Source organism: Magnolia sinica, chromosome 5 (genome assembly GCF_029962835.1).
Source record: "Magnolia sinica isolate HGM2019 chromosome 5, MsV1, whole genome shotgun sequence".
Classification (NCBI taxonomy): domain Eukaryota; kingdom Viridiplantae; phylum Streptophyta; class Magnoliopsida; order Magnoliales; family Magnoliaceae; genus Magnolia; species Magnolia sinica.
In genome coordinates, this window is record NC_080577.1 from 2,484,017 (window position 1) to 2,503,046 (window position 19,030).

Here is a 19,030-nt window from a genome sequence, read left to right on the forward strand (position 1 = left end):
GTAACGTTTAATTGCAAAAATATCAGTCGTTTCAAAAAATTTCAATGGTGATCTTTTAATCCCCACCGCATGGTCCACTTGAAATTTGAATCTGTTTCATTTTTGGGACAACCCACTAGCTGATGGACAGTTTATATACATCACATACATGAAGGCAAGTAGGGGTGCACATCAAACCGGTGGAACCGGACCGAAACCGTTGGATCGGTTTGGTTTGATCTGGTTCTAAACAGTACTGGTTCCGATTCGAGTTTCAGTTTCAAAATTTCAAGAACCATTGGATACGGATCGGTTCAGTTTAAGACCCTTTAGAACCAAACCGTGAACCGAACCGTTGATCCGAACCATGGCCGGAACCATAGATCCAAACCGGTTAGAGCCCTCTTATATCATTTCATCGAAACCCAATTCATCTTTTATTTTGATTTTCCTTTCTTTCTTTTTTTAATTGATGATGATGGGATATATTTTTTTAATTTATAGATGTAGGAATTAGTTAAGATTCTGCACTAGAGTTGACTGTGGATGAAGAGACTCTCATTGAAAGGATGTTTAATCTTCTTCGAGAGGTTTCTTTCTTTCTTTGGAATTTGATTAGGGACAGATATTTTACACCATGTTTTGATGTATTCACCCCTTTCCTATTTATGAAGTGGGTGTTTGTCAAAACGAATTTCATGTTTGAGAACAGATCCATTAGCCCACAGGACTATCCCTAGGGCCCCCATCATACATGAACCCAACGTAAACTGAACAGACAAATGATTTTGTGGGCTTTTTGACAAATGACCCACCTGCCTCACCTGGAAAACCTAGAACCGTGGAACCGAACCGTTTTCCATGGTCCAGTTCCGGTTCGGTTCTAGGATGCTAACGATCTAGTTCTGGTTTCAAAAATCGTGGAACCGTTATGTACGGTTCGGTTTCGATTTCACCCCAGAATTGGACCGAACTAACCCATGTGCACCCCTAAAGGCAAGCCCCTAGATGAAGGCAACACCCACTAAGTAACACCTAATCCATTCCCGCAGCTGAAAATGCAGAACCACTTGGTAGGTATTACTCTTACTATAGTGCTTATTTTAATGACATTTTGTATATCTCATCCATTCGTTTTTACAAAACATATTAAGACAAATTGTCAAAAATTACGTGTATCAAAATGTCAAGTAAACCACACCACAAGAAACAGCGATGATTGAAGTGTCATCATTAAAAACTTCCCAACACCCACTTTAAGCAGATTTTTTATGTTTATTTTCCATCCAACCCGTTGATAAGGTCAAACGGAAATGGACGAAGCGAAAATAGAAAGATTATCTTGATCCAAAACTTTTTTAGCCTAAAAAACTTTTAATAGTTATTCACCACTTTTTTCCAGTGGTGTAATCCACCAGTGATTTGGATCTGCTTAAAATTTGGGATGATATCCTTAAATGACCTGAGAAAAAGGATGGACAGCATGGATATGAAAAATATTAATCAAGGTGTGCCTCACACGGTAAGGTTATCACACACTAAGCTGTTATCCGAATAACAGCTAATCCACTCCTATCTCAGAGATGACTCTAACGTATGTGTTCTGTTAATATATTTCAACCATTTTCTCATTTCATTCTATAGCACAGGCCCAAAATTTAGAAATATCTTAGTCTCAATGCACCACCGTTGAAACCTTCCCAGGGCCTCCAAACCATCGTCAGACCTACAATGATGGTTAATCTCCATCCGACCTGTTGACAAGGTATGGAGAAAGGAAAACACAAATATCAACTTGATCCCAATCTGCCCATACGGTCACATAGGGTTGGATGAAAAGAAAACACAAATATCAGCTTGACACAACTTCTGCAGAATCCACAAAGTTTACAAACGGTGGTGCTGTGGCCCCCAATAAGCTTGCAACCGTCGGTGTTTGATTCTCCGTGTGATCCACTAGAGCCTTGGAGATAGTTCAATTTCAGACTTGTAACCTAAAATAATAGGACAAAATGAATGGATAGTATGGATAAAACCCATACATGTCCCTTCCTAGCTAGGGGCGAGCAGGGGTGATATTCAATCCGTGTCTGCGATTTGAATGGAAGCTGACTGTGTCGTGCCCCTGCTTCAACAGGGGCTATGTAGAGCCCACCATGATCTATGGCTTTTATCCCCATTTTTTTTTTTTCTCATATCATTTTAAGTACTAACTTTAAAATGAACATATCTAAGTAGATAACAATGTGAGGACTGAACTCCCCCGCATTAAAAACTTCTTGAAAGCTATAAAAGTTTTGATAAAATTGTTATTTTTATTTTCCCTTCATCTAGGTTTACATGACATTATAAGTAAGTTAGATGACAAATAAGCATCACAATAGACCTTGGGAAGATTAATGTGGTGAGAGTCATTAGCACTGTAACTTTTTATGGTGTGGTTTATTTGAGCGTTGAATCTGCCTTATTTCTTTTAGCTACGGGAACACTGGGGCTGTACACAAACCAAGTTAATTAGCTCTGTTAACTCACTCAACTCAACTCAAGAAAACTCAATTCGACTCGGCTCAAATTAAGTTCGAGCCAAGTCCAGCTGATTTTTTTAGCTCGAAAAAATTTCGAGCCAAGTTCTAGCTAGACCAAGCTCGACTCGACTCGGCTCAGCTTGGAACTTGACTCAAGCTTGACCCAGTTTGAATCAATTCAGCTTGGATCAGTTTTGCTTAATTTAAATGTTTTGTATGTGTGTGTGTGTGTGTGTGTGTGTGTGTGTATATATATATATTAAAAATTTTAAAACCTAAACTCGAACTCACCTCATTGGCTCAAACTTGAACTTGGCTTGAAAGATTGAGCTCGAACTCGACTTGAGCTGGCCCAAGCACTGACCAAGCTGAGTCGAGCTGGCCAGTGAGGCTTGAAGACTCAACCGAGCCAAATTTAAGCTAAGGTAGCCTATTGGTTGAGCCGAGCTGAGCTAGGCCAAGCTTGACTCAGTTCAAAATGCATACAGCTCTAGTGTACATGTTGGAGCACATGCCCAACTGCTTTTCAATTTAGTTGGGTAAATGGGTCATGGCATTGACTCAAAAGTAAAGTTGTTTTTGATTTTATGGTCATTACTAGTCAAATAAAGCTTTCTAAATCTAATGGTAAAAACACTTGAAGGTTGAGAAATCGCAAAATTTCCACCTCAGTGACCATAAATTTTGAATAATGGTCTCGAAACAAAAGATGAATTTTGTGGCGGCACTTGTGATTTCTGTATTTTATCCGCTCTGTTTATCCATTTTGCCAAATAATTTTAGGGCTGAGACCAAAAACTTAAGCATATCCAAAGCTCAAGTGAACGACAACACAGGAGGAAACCATGTGAATTGAACATCTACCGTTGAAATTTTTTTGTGGGCCACAGAAGTTTTGGATCAAGCTGATATTTGTGTTTTCCCTTCATCCATGTCTATGCGATCCTATGAACAGGTTGGATGACAATAAACATCACTATAGGCCCTAGGACACCATGATCTTGGGCACCACAATGCCCGTCAGTTGGATGGTTATAACATGATTCGGCAATCCCTACCTTTCATCTGTTGCTTCCCACTGGATTAGCCATGACACAAAAATTAATCTTCCACATCAGAAGATCCTAGCCACCAGTTTCGAGCCTTTTTTAATTGTATGTGGGATGTTGCTGTGTTTATTTTCACCAACGTCTATCAGTAGTCCAAAATCTAGAAGCATGCACCCACTTAGGGCCGTCAATGGGCCAGGCTGGCTTAACTTGTGGGCCACGATTGGGCTGGAGTACTATGCCCGGGCCAGGTCTGGGGCTGGGCCTAATTTAAGCATGCTTAAATTGGTCTTGGCTCCAGCTTCACTTAAGGGTCCATCAGCCCAGCCCGGTCCATTTCGCCAGTCCAGGAACTTGCTAGGCTCTGGCAGAGGTTTTTACTTTGCAGGCCTGGTTTGAACAAACAACCCGACTAAGCCCGTCTCATTGAGAGCCCTATGGGCGTGGACGGGTGGATCCCTGAGTATGGGGCCTATAGGAATGTATTTTCCTTAAATCTAAGCCATCCATCCATTGTGACAGACCATTTTAGGTCACGGTCCAAGGAATTAAGCAGATCCACATCTCAGGCAGACCATACCACAGGAAACAGTGGTGATTGACTGCGCACCATTTCAAAATTCTGGCGGGCCACCGGAATGTTTATTTTCCATCCAACCTGTTGATAAGGTCACAATAAAACCTGGATGGAGAGACCGATTAAATATCTGCTTGATCTAAAACTTTTCTTCTCAAAAAGAAGTTTTTAATGCTCGATCACCACTGTTTCCTATGGTGTGGTCTGCCTGAGATGTGGATCTCCTTCATTTTTGAGACATGTTCTAAAATGGTCTGCTGATATGGAAGGTTCAGTGATTTTTTGCACAAGAGTTTATTATTATTTTTTTATTATTATTATTTACATAAAATCATGTGTTTTTTATGCTGTTTTGCTCGAATTAGTCTTTCACTTATTTGATTGAACACAAGATTTGCTTCCACAACTCACAACATGACCATATATATAGTGAAGAAGAAAGCTTGAAGTTGCTCCATGAAATAAGCATACTGTTGAATTACGTTAATCTTCATATATCTTTTTTCTTGTTTTGATTTAATCTTTTTAGCTTTTGTTTAACCATTTTCTTTTGTATTTCAGCCACACCTATATTAATTGCGTGTATATATTTTTCTACAACTACAACGTTTACTTTTCAAATATACCCTTTTGGAAGAGGAACTACCAAAATGCCTTTTATCACTTGGGTCATAAGTGTATGAAAAAAATATAGCCACTCAGATCATCAGATGGATTGCACGTGAATTTGAATATTTTGAGTTGAGTTTATTTTTTTAATGACATGGGCCACCTTATATGCTTGGATTATTTCTATTTCAGTTCATCTGATTGTTTACGGTGGGTTGTATATTTTTTCCTCCATGGTAGGTTGCATTTAAAAAGGATATTTTAGATATTTTATTCATCTGAAAAGCATAAAATCACAATGGAGGAATCTTGAGTTTAAAATCTCAAATAACATGAAAAAAAATTGCATAGAAATTAAAAACTAAAAAACTAAAATAATTGGCACTGCAGAAAGTCGTTAGGAGGAGACTAGAAATAAGTGAATATTTCTCGGAAGCGGATTGGCTGGTATACCACACACCACAGCTGGTGTGTACACTAAGTACTGTGGGTCCCATCATGAGGTATATGCTATATCCAAACCGACAGTCCAATTTACAAGCTCGTTCTAAAGCTTGAGCCGAAAATAAAATAGAACTAAAGGTCAAATGAACCACCCCACGAAAAGCAACGTGTACCTTTGAAACCCTTTTGTATATGACTTATTTTTGGGCTCATGCTCTAAAATGATCGACCGGTGGATCTTATCACATGGTGATCCGTTGGTTGAGGGGACGTCCTCTAAGTACTGGTAATCAGGCTAGACGGTCCAAGGTAAAGCGTATACGCGGATATCTAAATACCAGACAAGTGCCCCTGTTTGATGTTTTACATTGTCTGTTTCGATGCATGCATAATTCCATGGAAGTCGAGATTTTATTCTCGGATGTTAGCGCGTGAAATTCATGATAACTATTGAGAATTCAACGGTGTCTGGAGTTTTCTAATCTAAGGTTGATGTCTGGTGGGTCACCAATCGCTCAAACATTTTCTGGCCGACTATTTAGGTGTCGTCAGAAGTTGGGAGAAAGGTAATGACAACGATAACGGTGATGATGATGATGATGCTGACTGAAAATTAATGAACGCTTTGGCCTAAGGCTGTGTTGAGGGTCTCATCCAGTCGGACCTAGTCCGGTTCAATACACCGAGTCACCTTTGAACTCAAGTAATTCCGGCTAATTCGCACCCAACCTGGTTGAGTCATGACTCGACTCAAGACCAAATGGGTTAATCTGAGTTACAGAATCATTTAACGATTAGAGCTGGCAACAGGATGGGTCTGGTCAATTAGGTTTATAAGCCTAAAATTCAGTCATGGGACAAACATTTATTAATCAAGACTCACTTCTATGGGTCTAGCTCCATGGCCCAGTGATAGGCAGACTTTGTTTCAGTGCTGAAATCATGCCCATATGAGGTGGGTGGGTGTGGGCCTTTTTTTTTTTAAGGTGCTGTTAGAGCAAAATCATCATTTAGGAACGGTTTTAAACCGTTCCTAACTGCTTCAGAACGCTTCGGACCCGTTTTCCGTGCCGTTTAGTTAGGGACGGTACTTTGCGAACGGTTTTAAACCGTTTCTTTTCTAACGACACTTTTTCCAAACAATTTTAAACCCTGCTTTTTTTTTAAATTTTTTTATTTTTAAAGCCTAGAAAAACTTCATTGATGGAGATCCAATGATAACATCTATTGCATACTTTTACCAAAGCACATACATCTAAACATCAACATTAAGATTATTTACAAAATATATAGAAGGAAAAGAAAGCAATAAAGACCATCCCAACACCATAACCAAAATTACAAATTTTAAAAATTTTCTAAAAAATCCATTAAATAAGAATTACAAAGTAGGGCTCAAGCATTCATCCCAACCCAATCAATCCTTTTTTGGAGATTTTGAAGCTTCTTCAGACTTCTTAGGCAAGAGAAAGAGTTTATGTTTGGCAAAACACCACCACTTGAAATTGTCACACCAGCTAGCAATTTTCCAAAATCCTCATCATTTCTGACAGCCAAAAGAACATGCCTTGGAATGATGCAGGACTTCTTATTTTCTCTAGCAGCATTCCCAGCCAGCTCCAAAACCTCAGCTGCCAAGTACTCAAGAACAGTAGCCAAATAGACAGGAGATTCATGCAAGCTTGTGCCATCAGCCTGTAGTAGTTGAAAGATCATTAGATAAAATACAAAATCTCAGTTGCCGAAAAGTATTATTTTCATAATACAAAAGGATCTATGCATACCGGGGCAGGTACGATGTTTCTGTCAGCAATCTTCTTAAGTATTGTAAGCATAAGATTTGGACATCTAAGTAACATTAATCAGTGCATGCTAGAGATGCAAAGACATGACTCTTTCAGGTACGCCTGTTTTAATCGTGTTTATGCTGCAGGGTGAATTTAGGAGCTTGGACTAAAAAAGGATGTTAAAAGCATGGATTTAATGCTCATGAGTCATCAAGGCAAGGGACAGACCCCAGGGGCCCAAGATCGACATATTTACATGCTAGAGATCCAAGAAAATCGAGAAATTGAAGCTCAAGTAGTCCGAAATTGGTCCAGAATGCAAGATCACAAGGTTCCAACCATCCGTTCGACTCGAAACTTTATTTATTGCCTTAAGACCATAAATAAACTGTACACGTCAAATTTGAGCCATTGGATCCTTGTGAAAGCGGCCCAACGAACAGATAAGCCCATAAAAACTGGATTCTGGACCCACCTGATCTCTAGATATGCTTCAATTTTTTCTCAATGTATTGAATAAGTTGAAAAAGCGGATGGACGGAGCAGATGTCACATATACATTACAGTGGACCCCATGTACAAGGCGAGAGTGCACTGCACGGTGCACTCCCACGCTGCACCAAAAGCCATACTGGTTTTACCCGAGCCATTGCGCACTGAAACAGCGGACGGACAGCGTCCGTCCGATTTTGGGTTGTGGGGTCCATTCAGGGTTCAAAAGAAAGATCTGGACCGTCCATTAGATCCCTATGGTCCGTCTTACCAAGACCTAGGTGACGGAATTTCAAAAGACAGCCAGCCGTTCAAACGCAGGTTGGACGGTGGAAGCAAGGCATTAGTGGACCACACCAAAACTTAACCAGAACCGTCCATATCTGACTATTTTTCCGACGTGATTGCAATGGACGAAGTTGATTTTGCAGACACCGAAGGCAGTGGGCCCCACCGACAGCTAGCGCAAGTGCTGGCTCTGTTCGTAGTCCGAAAAAACCGGATGCAACATGCCGATGTGGGCTGGTTGCTTGACTGTGATCAGGGTCAGATCAGTGATTCAAACCGTCCATTTGATCAGCCAAGGAGTTTTTACCCTCACCACGTTGGCATATTTCAAGGATGTGAAGTTTCCTCCTCTTAAATTCATTCCAAACGGCAATCTGTCTCTGCGTTTTCTTGCACAGAAACAGAGGCTGACGTGGGGTCCTGCTGTAAACGGGAATCACAAAGAGAGTCGGTTCGCCGACTCTAGTCAGACTCCCAGCCGACCTCCAGCAATTATAAAAGAAAGAGAGAGGAGAGAGCTGAGATATCAAAGTTTTAGCGTGAAGACAGGGAGAGAAAGGAGAAGTCTTTTTCTTTTCCTCATTTTCTTTGCTGTTGTTTTTTTTTCTTTTTCTTTTTTCTCTTATGACTCCTAAGGTTATTAGTCCATTCATGAGGGGCTAAACCTCGTAGTTAGGGCTAAGAGGTGAAGCTTGTAGCTTGATGGGGGACTCTTTTGCTTATGTTTTGTATTCATACTGAACTGATGCTGCTTATAGTTTATTTAAGGGAGTGTTTTTAGTTTTTAATGGTCTGTTGTGACTAAAATTACAATGGATCTGCAATGGCTTTGAGCATGTTCCTTCCTTTTATGTTTATTAGTTTAATTCTGTTGTTTGCTTTGTCTCCTGGGCATGGTAGGATGACGGTACCCTTCCTAACCTTCATAGCATGTTGATTGGTTGGTAATTAGTTTAATTCTGTTGTTTACTTTGTCTCCTGAGCATGATTTGGTGATGGAATCCATTCTGATTCATATACTTTTCATCTCTTTAAAATTTTATCAGAGGAAGTTCAGTTTAATTTCCATGATTTTTGAAGTAGGCATAAGATCTCCCTGATTTCTACAAGTGGATCCTCTGAATCCCTAGTTTCTTATCTATGATTTCTCTTAAGTTTTACATTAATCTCTCACCATTATTCATCAATTTATATTTAATTTAGATTTCATCTTAGGCTAGTTCTATTTCTACCTAGTTTTAGATTACGTACAGGTATCAGTCCCTTGGGATTCGACCTCGGTCTCACAGAGTTTATTACTACATCACAACCTTATACTTGGGGAGTGAATAAGTTTTTAGCGCCATTGACGGGGATTGACAGTTGCGTTTTTCTAAAATTAACTAGTTTTAGAATTAGTTTGAGATTAGGATTTTACTAACTTTAGTTTTAGATTTTTTCTATTTGATTTCTAGAACTAACTTGTTTCCTGTTTTGTAGGATCCTGACATAAACTTCTAAATTGGTAATCCTTTTCTAGTTCCTCTACTTTTCTATTTTTAGAATTAGGGTTTGAGTTTTAGAAACTTTCTAATTCTCGGGAATTCTTTTAGAAACTAACTTTTTATTTTTATTTTTTTAGTAACTTTCTAATTCTAACACTTTTAGAATCTAACTTTGTCTTCTAATTTATTTTTAGAAATTTTCTACTTGTAGACTTTTTGTTTAGAAATTAACCTTCCTATTTTGTAGGCTTTTAAGATAGAAATTTCTAATTTGATAAGCTTTCTCTCTACTTTTTATTTTTCAGTTCTCTTTTAGTAATTTACTTTCTAGTTAGGACTTTCCTAATTTATTTTAGAAATTTCCACTCTCTTTTAAGAATTTCTTCTTTTAGAAACTAGTTTACTTCTATCTTTCTTTTTAAGGATTTTTTAATTTTAGATTTTCTCTTTAGAAACTGACTTGTTTTGTTTTTTTTTTTTTTTGCAAGTTTTTAACTTAGGAACTCCAATTTGGTAACTTCTTTCCAACCCTCTCTTTCTTTTTAGATTTTCTTTTCCTTTCTTAGGATTAGGTTTCGAATTTGATTGAGGGCTGCGAGTGTTTCATGCCCAAGTGGGCCCGTGACAACACTCGACGTCTCTTGACTGAAGGAGGATTGGTTGAGGGGTTAACTATCCATCACAGGACTAAACAGCACTCGAAATTCCCTGAGTTAATTGAAGTGATGGCTGAGAACCAACCTCTTCTACCTTAACCCAGGGTGGAAGACATTCAGGATGAGAATGAGGTGCATCAAGCACCCCGCCTCGTACTTTACGAGATTATTTACAACCAGCGGGGGTGAGTACGCCCTCATATATGATTTTTTCTGAAAATACAGGACATATGGACAAGAAGCCAGGGGTTATCCAACTCTTTCCTAAGTTCCATGGGCTTGAATCTGAAGAACCATATCTACATTTGAAAGAGTTTGATGAGATCATAGCCACTTTATATTTTCAAAATGTGTCTGAGAACACAGTCTGGCTGAGACTCTTTCCTTTTTCCTTAAAGGAGAAGGCTAAGACGTGGTTACATTCACTGCATCCTAGATTCATTAGCACATGGAATGATATGTAGAGGGAATTTATAAAGAAATTTTTTCCACATCATAAAACGATCACCCTTAGAAAAGCAATCATGAACTTCACCCAAAAGGAGGATGAAACATTTTACTGATGTTGGGAAAGGTTCAAGGATTTGGTCAGTTCATGCCCATAACATGGCTTTGAAACGTGGCGCATTAAAATTTTTTCTATGATGGACTGACATCTTCCATGCGCCAAATGGTCGAGACAATGTGTAATAGAGAATTAATTAATAAAAATGTCGACGAGGTATGGGATTACCTCGATAGTCTTGCTGAAAAAACACAATCATGGGATTATTATCCAAAATCGAACACCACGTCTAGGCCGACTCAATCCAAGGAGAAAGGTGGATTGTATCTCTTGAAAGAAGAGGATGGTCTCAAGTATAAAGTGACTACGCTCATAAAAAAATTTGAGGCCATGGAAGGAAAGAAGGATAAGGTTAATGAAAGTGTTTGTGACATCTGTGATTGCAACATTCATACAACTGAAAATTGTCCTATGATACCCGCCTTTCGAGAAGTGTTGAATGAACAATCTAATGCTGTAAATATTTATCAAAGACCTTTCAATGGACCAACCTCTAATACGTACAATCCTGGTTGAAAAAATCATCCAAACTTTAGTTCGAGAAATGGACAAATTGCTACCCCTCAAGGTTTCTTCAATCAAAATTCAAATCAGGGAAAACCTCAAGAAGAACCGGTTCAAAATTTCATGTAAGAGCTAACCCAGGCAATGCGAGATTTTATGCAAAAGATGGATTCACGTATGACGGTTATAGAAAAGGGGATGCTTCCTACACAACCGCTCTCTAATCCTAAACCGCATTACGAGATAAGTAATCCCAGCTCTTTAAATCAAATGGAGCACACTAAATCCGTCACCACTCTTAGGAGTGGGAAGATCATTGATAAAACCCTTCTGGTTAGGCCCGAAAAACCTCAAGAACCAGAAGAGGACAACAATGATGGATCTAGTGAGGCCCCACAAAAGTTAGAACCGGAACTTCTAGAAAAGTCAGTTGCTCCATTTCTCCAACGGTTGGTCGCACCAAAACCTCTCTCTAACTCTCAGCATATCCTAGAGGTGTTGAAACAAGTGAAAGTCAACATTCCTCTACTTAATGTCGTAAAACAGATACCTTCATATGTCAAATTCCTGAAAGACTAATGTACAACCAAACGACGACAGAGTATTTAAAAGAAAATCTTCTTGACCGAGAAAGTGAGTGTCATTCTAAAGCAAGAAGTGCCATAGAAATTCAAGGATCCCGGTAGCCCAACTATATCATGTGTAATCGGGGACCATCGAATCGATCATGCACTTCTTAACTTAGGAGCCAACGTCAATCTGATTCCCTACTCGGTATACAAACAGTTAGGTTTAGGTGAATTAAAACCCACCCTAACCACACTACAACTTGCTGATTGCTCTGTTCGTGTACCAAGAGGGATAATTGAGGATGTGTTGGTCTAAGTTGATAGATTTTACTACCCTGTAGATTTTATCATCCTGGACACCGAACCCATCAATAACATGAGCACTCAGATTCCTATCATTCTTGGTCGCCCATTCCTTGCCACTTCAAACGCAATTATCAATTGCAGGAATGGTGTCATGACTATGTCTTTTGAGAATATGACATTGGAGTCAAATATCTTTTTTAATAACGACGGAAACTTAAAGGATGATGACGATTCTCACAACATTAACATGATTGACTCTTTAGTGGAAGATACGACACCTCTAACCTTATCCTTTAACCCTCTAGAGATGTGTTTGGCCCACTCCCATGATTTTGATGATGACATGATTAGGGAGATATGTGTCATGCTTCATGACGGTACTTGAAGTTAACCGGTGGAGGCCACAATTTGAAGAGTTGCCCCAAACGATGTAGTGCTTCTACCGTCTAACCTCAAGCCACCGAAGCTTGACCTAAAACCTTTACCCTCTGATTTGAAATATGCCTATTTAGGTTAAGATGAGACATACTCGGTGGTGATCTCTTCCCATCTAGAGAAAGAACAGGAGAGTATGCTCATATCTACTCTCATTGAGTATAAGGGATCCCTTGGATGGACGATAGCGGACCTCAAGGGAATCAACCCCTCGATTTTTACTCACCACATATATCTTGAGGATAATGCGAAGACCGCTCGACAATCACAACGTAGACTAAATTTAAACATGAAGGAAGTGGTTAAGGTCGAAGTTCTTAAACTATTGGATGTGGGTATCATATACCCCATATCCAATAGTCAATGGGTGAGTCCAACTCAGGTGGTTCCTAAGAAGTCTGGGATCACCATCGTAGCCAATGCCAATAATGAACTCGTGCCAACAAGAGTTACTACTGGTTGGAGAATGTGCATTGACTACAGGAAGCTAAATACCGTCACGAGGAAAGACTACTTTCCTTTGCCCTTCATTGATCAAATCTTGGAAAGGCTAGCTGGTCATTCCTATTACTGTTTCCTTGACAGGTATTCGGGCTACAATCAGATTGAAATCGCCCCTGAGGACCAGGAAAAGACTACATTTACATATCCCTATGGCACCTTTGCCTACAGAAGGATGTCATTTGGATTATGTAATGCCCCCACAACCTTTCAGTAATGTATGATGAGTATTTTTTCTGATATGGTGGGGAAATATCTAGAGGTCTTCATGGACGATTTCTCTGTTTTCGGTTCATCTTTCAGCGAGTGCTTAGAGAGTCTTAAATGTGTGCTGAAAAGATGTGAAGAAAAGAACTTGGTACTTAATTGGGAGAAGTGTCATTTCATGGTTTATATGGGAATTGTCCTTGGACATATTATCTCGTCTAAAGGAATCGAGGTGGATAAGGCAAAAATTGATCTTATCTCTAACCTACCTCCACCCAAGAACATACGGGACGTGCGATCCTTCTTAGGACACGCTGGGTTTTACAGAAGATTCATAAAGGACTTTAGTCTCATCTCTCGTCCTTTATATAATCTACTTCAAAAGGATGTACCATATGAGTGGACTGCGCCATGTCAGGAAGCTTTTACTAAGCTTAAGGGCATGTTGACTAGTGCACCCATCATACAACCACCCAACTGGGGCATTCCTTTTGAACTTATGTGTGACGCGTCTAATTATGCTCTTAGAGCGGTTCTCGGCCAGAGAAAAGATAAGAAACCCTATGTTATTCATTATGCAAGTAAGACTCTAAATCTTGCCCAAGTGAACTACTCGACTACAAAAAAGGAACTCTTGGCTGTAGTGTTCGGTTTGGACAAATTTTAGTCCTACTTGATCGGATCCAAGATCGTTATTTACACTGATCACGTGGCGCTCAAGTATCTTCTGTCTAAGAATGATGCTAAGCCTGCCTAATACGATGGATCCTCCTACTCCAGGAATTTGACCTAAAAATAAAAGATAAAAAGGAAATAGAGAACGTAGTGGCTGACCATCTTTCTCACCTTAATCCCTCTGATTCCCTTGAAATGACACATATCAATGACATGTTCCCTGATGAACAATTGTTCAGAGTCTCCCATTCACCTTGGTTCGCTGATATTGCTAATTATCTTGCCACAGGTTCCATACCGACACATTGGATTGTGCGAGATAAGAAGAAATTTTTCACCGAGGTGCGCAACTTTTCTTGAGATAATCCATATTTATTTAAATATTGCCCAAATCAAATCTTAAGGAGATGTGTGCTAGACGTTGAGCATCAGAGTGTCATCTCTTTGTCATTCACAGGCTGTGGTGGTCACTTTTCTGCTAAAAAGACTACGGCCAAGATTTTACAGTGTGACTTTTATATTTGCCCACTATGTTCAAGGACACTCATGAGTTTTACAAAGCTTGTGAGCATTGTCGAAATTGGGAGCGTTGTCTTGTTGAAATATGAGGCCCTTGAATCCTATTCTTATCATCGAGGCATTTGATTCTTGGGGCATTGATTTCATGGGACCATTTCCTCAATCTTTTGAAAATTTATATATTTTGCTCACTTTGTAAACTACGTCACTAAATGGGTTGAAGCGATTCCGTGTCGGAACAATGACCATCGCACGGTCATTAAATTCCTAAAAGAGAACATCCTTTCCCGATTCGGAACGCCTCGAGCTATCATTAGTAATGGGGGCTCACACTCTTGTAATAGGCTATTCGAGAGTTTAATGAAGAAATACGATATCTCTCATAAGGTGATCACCCCATATCACCCACAGACAAGTGGGCAAGTTGAGATTTCCAATAGGGAGATCAAACACATTTTGGAGAAAACGGTTAACCCTGAACGTAAGGATTGGTCAATCCGATTGATCGATGCCTTATGGGCTTATCGTACTGCGTTTAAAACCCCTATTGGAATGTCTCCCTTTAGACTTGTCTATGAGAAGGCTTGCCACTTGCCTATGGAGTTGGAACATAGAGCCTACTGGGCAATCAAAAATTTCAATTTCAATTTGGACAATGCCAGCTCGCTATGCAAACTACAATTGAATGAACTTGAAGAAATCCGGAATGATGCGTACGAGAACTCGAGAATTTACAAGGACATGATGAAGGTGTTTCATGACCAACACATTCTTCGAAAATCATTCACACCAGGTCAGAAAGTTCTCTTGTATAACTCTCAGTTACATCTCTTTCCGGGCAAACTTCAATCTCGTTGGACTGACCCTTACATTGTGGTCACTGCGTATACTCATGGAGCCGTTGAAATAAGAGATCCGACAATGGCAAGGAGTTTAAAGTGAATGGACATCTATTAAATCTATTTGTTTAGAAATTTGATTCAGAGGACATGTCCATACCTCTTAATGATCATATTGGCCGAAAGAGGAACCTTGCGGCATGATGGAGTAGTTTTTATCTGCTTTCATAGGACTAGGGTAGTTTATTTTATACTGCCTTAGGATAGATGGTAAACTTAGCACTCCTGGTAGGCAACCTAGCTTTTCATTCCATTTTATTTTCTTAGTTCAATGTTTGTGGGTAACATTGCTACAAACCCTCACGAGACTACAACTCGTCCACTAGAGGCAACCTAGGGGTTTAAAGGCTTGTTGCATATGCTAAATGCAATCGAGAGCACCTACGAAAGTGGTATAGGTAGGATTTTATTTTTATTTTTGTTGGTTTCTCTCTTGTGCTGACCCGCTCTTACGTAGAAATCTATGGAAAGCCTCTTGATTCTTTCGTTCAAGTATTATCTTCCCATCACTTCTCATTTACTTTCGTTGTCCCATGTGCATTGCATGCTTATTCTTTTACATTGAGGACAATGTAGATTTTTGGTTGGGGGTGGGAGATTTGGTCACCTAATCAGTACTTTCTCGATCTTGAGCAAATTGTGTGAAAAAAATTTAAAAATTTTTCTGAAAATTCTTGTGAATTCGATGTGATTTTGACGATCATCATTGATTTGGAATTATATGATATGGGTGTTGTGGATTTACGTCTCTTGGATTTAGCTGTCTGATAGATTCCACGGTTGAAGTTTGAATTATCAATCCATGATTAGATGCTTTAAACATTGATTGAGTCATGATTTCACATGTCACATCTCGCTTACACATTGAAGTTTCAGTTCGTTATTGAAGGAATAACCTGGTAATCCCTAAGCATGAAAGGAACCAACTAGATAAAATTGAAAGGGTTAGGCGAATGGTCTTCACCATAGGTTTGCTCCCTATAGGTGAAGGTTCAATTCCCTAAGGTTGACATTCGGAAAGGGATGGGCGACTGGTTTTCACCATAGGTTTGCTCCCTAGAGGTGAAGATTTGACTCCCCTCCTTGGTGTTACTTTTAATGAAAAAATAAAAAGTTGGAAAATTCAAAAGTTGGTAGGATGATCTATGAGGCAGGTTTTCATGAATTCTCTTATTGGTTACCAATGATTTCATGAAATAGAGAAGTGAATCTTAAGGTTGATAAGCAAGATTACACTATACACCCATGGATCTTAATGTTTAGAATTTTTCTAATTAATGGATTAATACTTCGAACTTGATTATGAAGTCTACCGTACGCTCAAGCCTAGGAGAAAGTAATGCCTATCATTCATGAATCTTAAAATTCTAGTACTTGAATTGTTTTTCAAAAATCACTTGAGTTTATAGAAATCAAGCAACCAGCGCACATCGGCACGTTGCTGGGGCGAGACAAGACGCGAGCTGTTGAGGGTCAAATATTGCATATTAAACCTCAATTATTACCTGAATTTATGAACATGATGCCGTTTAACGACCTATTTTAATCGTGTTTATGCTGCAGGGTGAATTTAGGAGCCTGGACTGAAAAAGGATGTTAAAAGCATGGATTTAACGCTCATGAGTCATCAAGGCAAGGGACGAACCCCAGGGGCCCAAGATCGACAGATTTACACGCCAGAGATCCAAAGAAATCGAGAAACTGAAGCGCAAGTAGTCCAAAATTGGTCCAGAATGCAAGATCACAAGGTTCCAACCATCCGTTCGACTCGAAACTTTATATATGGCCTGAAGACCATAAATTAACTGTACACATCAAATTTGAGCCATTGGATCCTTGTGAAAGCGGCCCAACGGATAGATAAGCCCATAAAAACCGGATTCTGGACCCACCTGATCTCTGGATATGCTTCAATTTTTTCTCAATGTATTGAATAAGTTGAAAAAGCGGATGGACGGAGCAGATGTCACATATACATTACAGTGGACCCCATGTACAAGGCGAGAGTGCACCGCACGGTGCACTCCCACGCTGCACCGAACGCCAGACTGGTTTTACCCAAGCCATTGCGTGCTGAAACAGCAGACGAACAGCGTCCGTCCGATTTTGGGTTGTGGGGTCCATTCAGGGTTCAAAAGAAAGATCTGGACCGTCCATTAGATCCCTATGGTCCGTCTTACCAAGACCTAGGTGACGGAATTTCAAAAGGAAGCGAGTATGGGTTCTCAGCTGTTCAAACGCAGGTTGGACGGCGGAGTAAAATATTCGGTGGGCCACACCGAATCCAACTTGAAACCAGCCATTTCTTACTGGTTTTTTGACGTGATTGCAATGGACGGAGTTGATTTTGCAGACATCGAATACAAAAGGATCTATGCATACCAGGGCAAGTACGATGTTTCTGTCAGCAATCTTCTAAGCATTGTAAGCATAAGATTTGGACATCTAAGTAACATTAATCAGTGCATGCTAGAGATGCAAAGACATGACTCTTTCAGGTACACCATAAGTTATGTACAGGAATGCTTGCAGCCAGCTTGAAGATGCAACTAACAGGACATTTTCATTTTTCAGCAAATGGCAAGAGACAATGATGCAATGCACCTCTAATCGAAGGGGTCAATTTGAGGATCATGCTCGCTTGCATTGCCATCCCCTTGTAAAGGCACGTTTGACACATGACCTGCAATAAATGAAAACCAACAACATCATGAATTATGACAAAACAATCCCATCTTTGTAAAACATAATGAAGAAGAAACATGTGGACTGAATGTTAAAGATCATTACAATGAAGCAATGACCCAATATAAAACCTGTGCTTGAGTAGCACTCCATACATCTAAAAATTGTCATGTTGGGTGCACATGTCAAAATCCACATTGGCAAACAATAAATGGACATCAGAACAAAAAAAATTTGATGTTTGCAGCATGTTGGATTTTGATGTTTGCCCGTTTGGGAACACAGGTTTCTCGGGGTGGGTGGTTGCATTAAAGACCATGGTGGAAATAGCTTGATAGAATTCTCTGCAGCAGCTGGAGTACAAGACTCCCAAAATTTGCAGAGGCTGCTACACTTCTCCAAGTGACTAGATTAGTGATGTCATATTGGTACAACTATAAATTGCAAAGAAAAGATTGAGACTCATATGGTTTTGATTCAATCCGAACCTCCAAAAAAAGATAAAAAGAAAGCTTAAGTATAGCAAGAAGAGCTTATAAAAGAAACTGAATTCCATGATGGTTTTGATTTTATATGAACTTCTAAAAAGAAAGAGAGCTATGATGAAAGAAACAAAAAATAAAAATAAAAATAAAAAAATCATTCAGCTATGTATTTGTGCAATGGTAAGTTTGTTTTGGCTTCATTCAGCTATGTATGTCTTTGACATCTTCTTTTTGCTGATGTGTGGCAAGTCTTCATTTGTCTTAATCCTCTATATGATATTTCCTGGATCTTTGGTTTATCATAATGCCTGTTGTTTGTTGGTACAGGCTGGCAGGTCCACCAACTCAAATGAACGCTGTTGAAGGTGGCTTTGTTGGAAGGGTATGCAATTTTTATTTTTTATTTTTGGGTGGTGTGGGCTTATTGGAACTCCAGGATCAATAACCCTTGGATTGGAGGTCTTTTAGGGGGAAAAGGGACAGACAGAGGAACTTTGATGGATCTTATTCAATTCATTTTCCCTTCTATAAGAATCATCTGATAGAATGGTTAGGAGTATTTAATCAGTGTGATTTCCAATCATCCAAAGTAGAGTCACATGTTCCCAAATAAAGAAACTTGCAACTTGTAAATGAAAATCTTCCATGATTTCTAATCAAGAAAAAGCCTACAACAACATCTCAACAACAACTTAACATTATGTCCCCTCTTTTTTGTCTTCAAATGAAGATATACTTCCACACCCATCTTCATTGCCTCCTTGAAAGAGGAAGCTCCTACAGGAAGGAC

The 19,030-nt window shown here is 39.4% G+C and overlaps 1 protein-coding gene and 1 non-coding gene across 3 annotated transcripts; both read right to left on the bottom strand.

The window, feature by feature from the left end:
* Window positions 1-6,556: 6,556 nt before the first annotated feature.
* Window positions 6,557-17,709, bottom strand: LOC131247179 (histone H2A.1-like). Of its 2 annotated transcripts, XM_058247607.1 has the most exons (3): window positions 17,500-17,709; window positions 6,968-7,005; window positions 6,557-6,878 (listed from the first exon to the last, which is right to left on the bottom strand). In XM_058247607.1, exons 1-3 carry the CDS (start codon window positions 17,513-17,515, stop codon window positions 6,579-6,581), a joined length of 354 nt encoding a protein of 117 aa, XP_058103590.1. In that variant the 5' UTR covers window positions 17,516-17,709; the 3' UTR covers window positions 6,557-6,578. The 2 variants fall into 2 exon arrangements, 1 of the variants encoding a protein (XP_058103590.1); XR_009171558.1 differs by lacking the exon at window positions 6,968-7,005 and having other exon boundaries at window positions 17,453-17,709.
* LOC131247581 (small nucleolar RNA R71) lies at window positions 10,397-10,503 on the bottom strand. Its single transcript, XR_009171859.1, has one exon. It is a non-coding gene; the product is annotated as a small nucleolar RNA R71 (small nucleolar RNA).
* Window positions 17,710-19,030: the final 1,321 nt, after the last annotated feature.